Source organism: Puccinia triticina, chromosome 9A (genome assembly GCF_026914185.1).
Source record: "Puccinia triticina chromosome 9A, complete sequence".
Classification (NCBI taxonomy): Eukaryota; Fungi; Basidiomycota; class Pucciniomycetes; order Pucciniales; family Pucciniaceae; genus Puccinia; species Puccinia triticina.
Window position 1 is genome coordinate 1,458,147 of NC_070566.1, and position 6,484 is coordinate 1,464,630.

A 6,484-nucleotide genomic window follows, 5' to 3' on the forward strand; every position below is an offset into this window, starting at 1 on the left:
GGTGGCAAAAACGAGAGACAGGGGTGAAGATGGCGGAGCTGCTAGGACTGGATGCCTGAAGAAGGTGTATGGAGCAGCCAATCAGACCAATGGTGGGGAGACACGCTGCCAGAGGCAAATCTCAATCTTTATAAATCAAATTTGGGAGAACGAGGGTCTCACACCCTCATCGCGATGAAGTACGCGCCAACATCAACTATCCCAACATCATGCGGGTTAGACACTGGGCAATTTCACATGTCTCATTGCAATCAAACACGCAATTATTCAGGATTCATTCATGAACTGGCAAGTGATCTTAATCCAAGTTTTCGCTGCCAGTGCAAGCACAACATCGGTGCATCAGACAGGGTGACATTATGAAGGTCCTCTCAGACTCGCGTGAGAAAGAGCGTTCAAGGATGAACATTCCAAACTATTCCGCATTCTCACAGCAGGTTTATGTGTCAAGTCGAGTGACATCATCGCAATTTTTCGAGCTTATGACATTTGAAATGAAATCTACCTGCATGGAATCGGAATCCGCTCTTTTTTTGAAGTGTACACAATTTGGCCGACATATGGTGCACACGCAACATCAAAGAAAAGCAAAGGAAAGAACAGCGACTCCCTATGTCAAGAGGCAGTACGGTCCGAAAATTATGAGTGTCGATGAGAAATTTAGCCAGGGGTTCCTCTGCTTTACGATCGACGAGAGTTCTGTCCGTATCTTCTTTTTGCATAGCGATCTTCTCGGCACAACTCTTGCTTGCTTGAATGGGGGGCAAAAGTTCAAAAGATGAACCACCGTATCCCTAGACCCACAGAATGGGCAGAGAGTATCGACCTGTCGGTTATTTCGAAAAAGAAAAGCACTCAGTCAGCAGTTGCCCGAAGCTAATTGCTTCGTCACAGAACTGGGAGTGATTGGGAGACCCGAGGTCTACTGTTTTCTCCTAAAAAAGTCGCCTAGAACTCGTTTTGCAATCTCCCTGGAATTGCCTTTGGTATTTGGGGTTCTCAAAGTTGCGACATAGCGGCATATGTCATGCAAACATACAACTTTATTTGCAGGGGCTGTCAAACGCTTCCCTGCAAAAAAGGTGTGTATGGCAGTATGTCACATTTGTATGTTTTCAACTTTGAGAACCCTAATTGAAAGACCAGTTTCCTGTTGTGTTACCGGGAGCGCAGCGGGAGGTGGGTGGAGTCCATAGAGACCGCCTAGCCAACCCCTGTACACGCCAAGCCGCCGAACACTTAAGATGAGGCAATTTATCTTGACACATGCTTCAGCCCAAAGGCAGGCGCTTACAGGGCGGTATAGGAGGTCAAGCTCCAAGCATGCTCCTTGGGAACTTCCCTCAAGGAGCTCTCTTCCTCAGACTCGTCCATTCCTCCCCAGCCAAGCCGCCTTGGAAGCTCATCCTCTCCTTCCTTGCCAGTGTCTCTCCTAACCTGGCCTCTTTCTCCATCCCCGACAAGAATCTTTCTTTCTTTGCCAGCGCTCCTACTGACATGGCCCCTTTCAGCAGCCCCAGCAGAGACCGTTCCTTTTCTCCAAACATTTGGCACCTTCCTTCACCGGCTCTTGATCCTATCCCTAATTCATCTCCAAATTCCCGCTGGATTCTACGATCTTTCTGCCAATCCCAAGTAGTGTATAGTTACCCATCCAGTCATAAGCAACCACACACCATCCTACATAATACTTGAATGCTACGCTCTCCCTCCATGTCTCGACAAGGAACGGTTGCCTCGGCGCCGCGACCAGAACAGAGTACAAGTTAAATTATCCCATGGCTAAGATCCAACCAAGATCCAACGAACCCAAAACCTCCAAGTCCCAACAAGGAACGGTCGCCTCGGCGCCGTGACCAAACAGGGCATAAGTTAGAATCATCTCACAGCTGAGATCGAACCAAGATCCAACAGCCCAATGTTCTCCCTCCACGTCTCAACAAGGAACGGTTGCCTCGGCACCGCGACCAAAACAGAGTACGAGTTAAATTATCCCCTGAGCATAAGTTAACTCATCTTATAGCTGAGTCCAATGGCACCAAAGACCTCTAACTCCCAACAAGGAACGGTTGCTTTGGCTCCGCGACCAAAACAGAGCTTAAGTCAAATCACCTCAGAGTTGAGAATAGATCCAACCAAGATCCATCAGCCCAAGCCTCTATATGAGTATAGACAAGGAATGGTCGCCTCGGCGCCAAGACCAAGGTTGAGCACAAGTTAGAATCCACACATTGCTGAGAACCAACCAGGATCTAACAGCCCAAATCTATCAGTCTTGACAAGAGATTATTGCTTTGGTAACACAACCAAACACAGTACATGTTTAAATCATCCCATTGCCAGGATCCAACCAAGATCCAATGGCCTAAACCTTTAAGTCCCAACAAGGAACGTTCGCTTTGGCCCCGTGACCAAACAGAGCGCAAACCAAATGTTCCAAGTCTTGCCACAGAACCTCAGTGTCCCCAAATTCAAATCAACATAGCCTTGAGGTTGTTAGCCAAAGGCCCAATGGACGGCAACCCAGACTCCATAGCCTAAACGGTGGCAAAGGCACCATGAAATTTGAAATTCTCCTGGTTTCATTCCAACTTCTATGTAGACAGAATTGTCTTTCGAAGGCACCTCCATATCTCTCTCTTCAGTTCATATCCCTTGCACCCCCCTCATTTTTTTTTTTTTTTTTTTTTTTTTTTCCCCTCGCTCTCTTAAGGTAACTGGAATTCTCATAATTTATCCTCTTCTCATATCCCCACTCCGTCCTCACCCTGAAGACCCTTCTTGCCCTCTTCCTGATCTCCACCACATCCCTTCTCTAATCCAACACACAGTGTTTGGTCATGTGCGCACTGCAGGACATTCGTATCTCCGTACATAGTTGCAGCATCGGAAAATGCCCAAATACTTACTTCCCAATTACACAACACACCAAAGGAAAGACGTGCCAACAGTGTACCCTCCAAGTGTGCGAACCAGGTCAAGTTATCATCAGAGTATCCCTTATACCGGTGGTCACCCAGATCGCTAGTTACCATAACCCTCAATTGCAAATACCATAGATAACACTCAGTTTACCCAAGATTTATGAATAGTACTCTTGTAAAACCAAAAGTGAATCCAGTGCAATGACATGAACAAATTCAGAGCCAAACACAAAAAGAGACACTTTACTTCTCTGAAGGAACCTGGCCCTGGTAAGGTAAAACCTGAGGTACCCAGAGGAAAGATTGTCCCAAAAGAGCAGTCAATAACGAGCAATAACACCATTTGAGGCTCAAGTAGATGGGCCAATATCTCTCGCAATCAAATGCCACACACATATACAAGACAAAGCACCAAATGGAATCACATCCATCCAAAAGCAACACATACCAAAATTGGGGGATGGGTGTTATCGCCGATAGGCCCAATTTTGGCCCTGTGCAAGGTAAGATGCACGTAGTTGCAAATTCATTCCCATCAATTTTGACGGGCATCCCTAGGAAACAAAGAACAAACACCTGGTTGCGAGACCACTCCTGCACTAGACATGTCTTCCAAAGAGAAATGACATATGTACTAGACCATCTTGGAAGCCCTCAGTCCAACGCCAATATGTACCGAATACGTGCTCTCCCACCGTGGAGGGCTCACTGGTCTCTAGCCAAATCTACTCGACTCGTCCATCCTCCGAAGGTGACCTCCAGACTTCCATCCACCTACAGAGTCGTCGCAATCAGTTTCTAACCCCCCTACTTGGCTTGACCGCACCAGTCCTTGGGCCGTTCAACTTCCTATCCGTCTCTGACCCTTTTTGACCTCGCACACTCGCTTCAAAGGCCTGGATTGAATGATGATAATCTCGGGCTAAGAAAGGTACCCCCAATACTTGCAGTCGTAGACTTCAAAGGGCAACCCCCCCTCACGAACAAACAGACTTAAGTAGGCACTGCTATTAAGCTGCTACATCAGCCCTACATCTCCCAAATCGCTCAGTGGAGAACAAAGGGGAAAGGCTTTGAGATCTCATCCTGGAGCCTCATGGATTTCACCAGCGCGCTGTTTGACGAGGTCTCCTTTGGAGCAGCACATTGACAACATGAAATCATCTGCTTCCCATTCTTGATGCAGCAATGAGAGATTGGCGCTGTTAGGCATGAAGCTTGAACAAGACTTGTACCCTCGACAAGATCTGTTTAAACTATTATGGTGATGAGGGCTGCTTAAGTACGACGACAGTAGGTGGGGAGAAGTGTTATCGCATAACAGCCTTCCTCCAAGTCCGACCAAGAGCCCATCCAGACTCCGCTCAAGTGTGTCAAGTGATCCGGTGTGGGTCGCCAACATTTGGTTCCGAGACTCACCCGAACTTCTGCCCTCCTGGTAACCGCCAAGGCCATGTAGAATAAAATAACCGTTAAAATCTGGTTCATACAGAAACTCAAATGCTGCAGCTAGCCTACTGGCGGGTAGAACATCATTCTGAGGAAAGCCAACCACCCGAGGCCCTTGACCCTATGACCAACGAGTTGAGCCTGAGGACTTCCTAATATCCAAAGCTGCAGAAATGCAAGGCAGCTCAGAATTGCTGTTTGCATATGTGAGACACAATGTAGCATAGAAGGCACACCCAGGCGTCTACAAAAGATCGTCGATCACTTTGGGATCGACACTCTTGATGCGAAAGAATTGGACCTAAGGAGTCTTTCGAAACACTGCTTCTCAGCCCCGAGACGCGGGCGGGAACTAACAGATTACCAATCCCCAGTGATCGGAAGCGAAGGCCTGGCAACTGCCAATAGAAGAGACAGCAGGGTCCTTCTACCTCTGACCTGTCTCAAAGATCATCTGCTGATCCGTTGCCCTACTCATCTCATATTTCAATCAGAACAGACCGTGCCGAGAAATCATCACGCCAGCTATGTCCCAAGAAGACTAATAACTCAGCTCTAGGTGATGAATATGTAGTACACCAGCTAGATGCTAGCGTAGGCGTTAGACGCTTCGAACCAAACCACCTGGAGACACCCCCAGTTGTGTTTCACAACCACTCAGATCCTAGGCCCGCGTCGGCGGGGAACGATCTGTGAAACAATCTCAAGGCCAAGAGATATCACTTCTTGACTCAGCCATGGTAAACCAACCAACAAGCGTCTACCAAACATGTATGCTGGCTCAGACGTTGGACCAAAGTGATACCGAGGAGAATACTCTAGAGAGACAAGGGGGCCCTCTCCCTCCCCCAAGGACTCCCATAAATCCCATTCCCTTAGGCTCGGGAGAGCGGCAGGATGGGCTCTGGCGCCCGGCTCCGACCTGCCCTGGTCGGAGTTATGGGTCTAGCGCCTTTGCCCTCACACCCTTGGGTGTCTGTCTGCTCCGGGAGGATCCGCTCCGCTGTCCTCTCCTCCCTCGGGAGCTTCTCGCAGACATGTCTTCCCTCCCGGAAGACTCTGTGCTAGGGAAGCTTAAAGAGAGACAAGTACAGTGGATCGGAGATTAAACCTCCCCCCGACCCGCACACGAGAGTCTTGGGAAACCACTCTCTGGTTTTCGGGGCTCTCAAAATGTGAGCAGCCAGTTGAGTGAGCCAATAAGCTAAACAGGCTAATGTGCATAGCGACATGCTAGCCACAACTGTGCCCTGCGTTCCACGCCTTCCTATGAGCTAGGCGACATCAAGCACGGTACAACAGTACCCTGCGCTCCGCAGCTCTTGAGGGCGACAGCGGTTGTCCGTACCCCTCAGAGTCTTCAGCGAGACCTCCCCGCGGCGTCTAGGTTAGAATGGATGGCTTGTAACAGCATCTTTTGCTACACGCCGGGGGTACTTCCTGGCGAGCGAGATTGTGGATACGACGCGTGACACCGGTTCCGTGAAAACCGCGTGGAATTCACTGCGCCCCACGTCGCCATCACCATCCCGTCGAAAATGGGTGGTGACGATGTGATATCCAGTCGGCTCCACCCTCCTGGGATCTCCTCGTGATAGAATCACAGTGGAGCCGACAACTGCACCCTCCTGGGATCTCCTCGTGATAGAATCACGGTGGAGCCGACAACTGTGTAAAACAGCGCATCCTCGTGGTTCCCACAGATGGGGAATCCACGGCCGTTGCTTGGATGCCCGGTGGAGCCGATGGGAACAATTCCATGGCGTTCGTGGGTTCCACGTCAATCCTTTCGAGCCGTGAGAGGCGAGACTTGTGTGTTTGTTCTCAAGTCCCTCTTAAGTCCCACAACAACCAGCAGCCCTCCCACTCAACAATCATGTGTCATCCTGCAGACCCAGCCACCATCACCACCCCGCTTCGACCAGATCGACCGATGGAAAGATATCGATCAGTATCGAATACGAACTGTTCGTCAGGGTCCAGAAGAACGGCCAATCCGAGTCGAAGATGATGCGGATGTCGTCAGGGATTCAAACAGCGCCCTCAGGAAGCGGGCCCGAACACCCAACTATCCTCCTCCACCGACACCAAGACCCCGCCGCTCAAAATAG

At 49.6% G+C, this 6,484-nt stretch overlaps 1 protein-coding gene across 1 annotated transcript; it reads left to right on the forward strand.

Annotated features, from left to right (window-relative positions):
• Positions 1-6,132: 6,132 nt before the first annotated feature.
• On the forward strand, positions 6,133-6,484 carry PtA15_9A148 (uncharacterized protein; the record flags this gene model as incomplete). Its single annotated transcript, XM_053172326.1, has 2 exons — positions 6,133-6,141; positions 6,203-6,484. The coding sequence occupies 2 exons, from the start codon at positions 6,133-6,135 to the stop codon at positions 6,482-6,484; spliced, it is 291 nt and encodes a 96-aa protein (XP_053023578.1).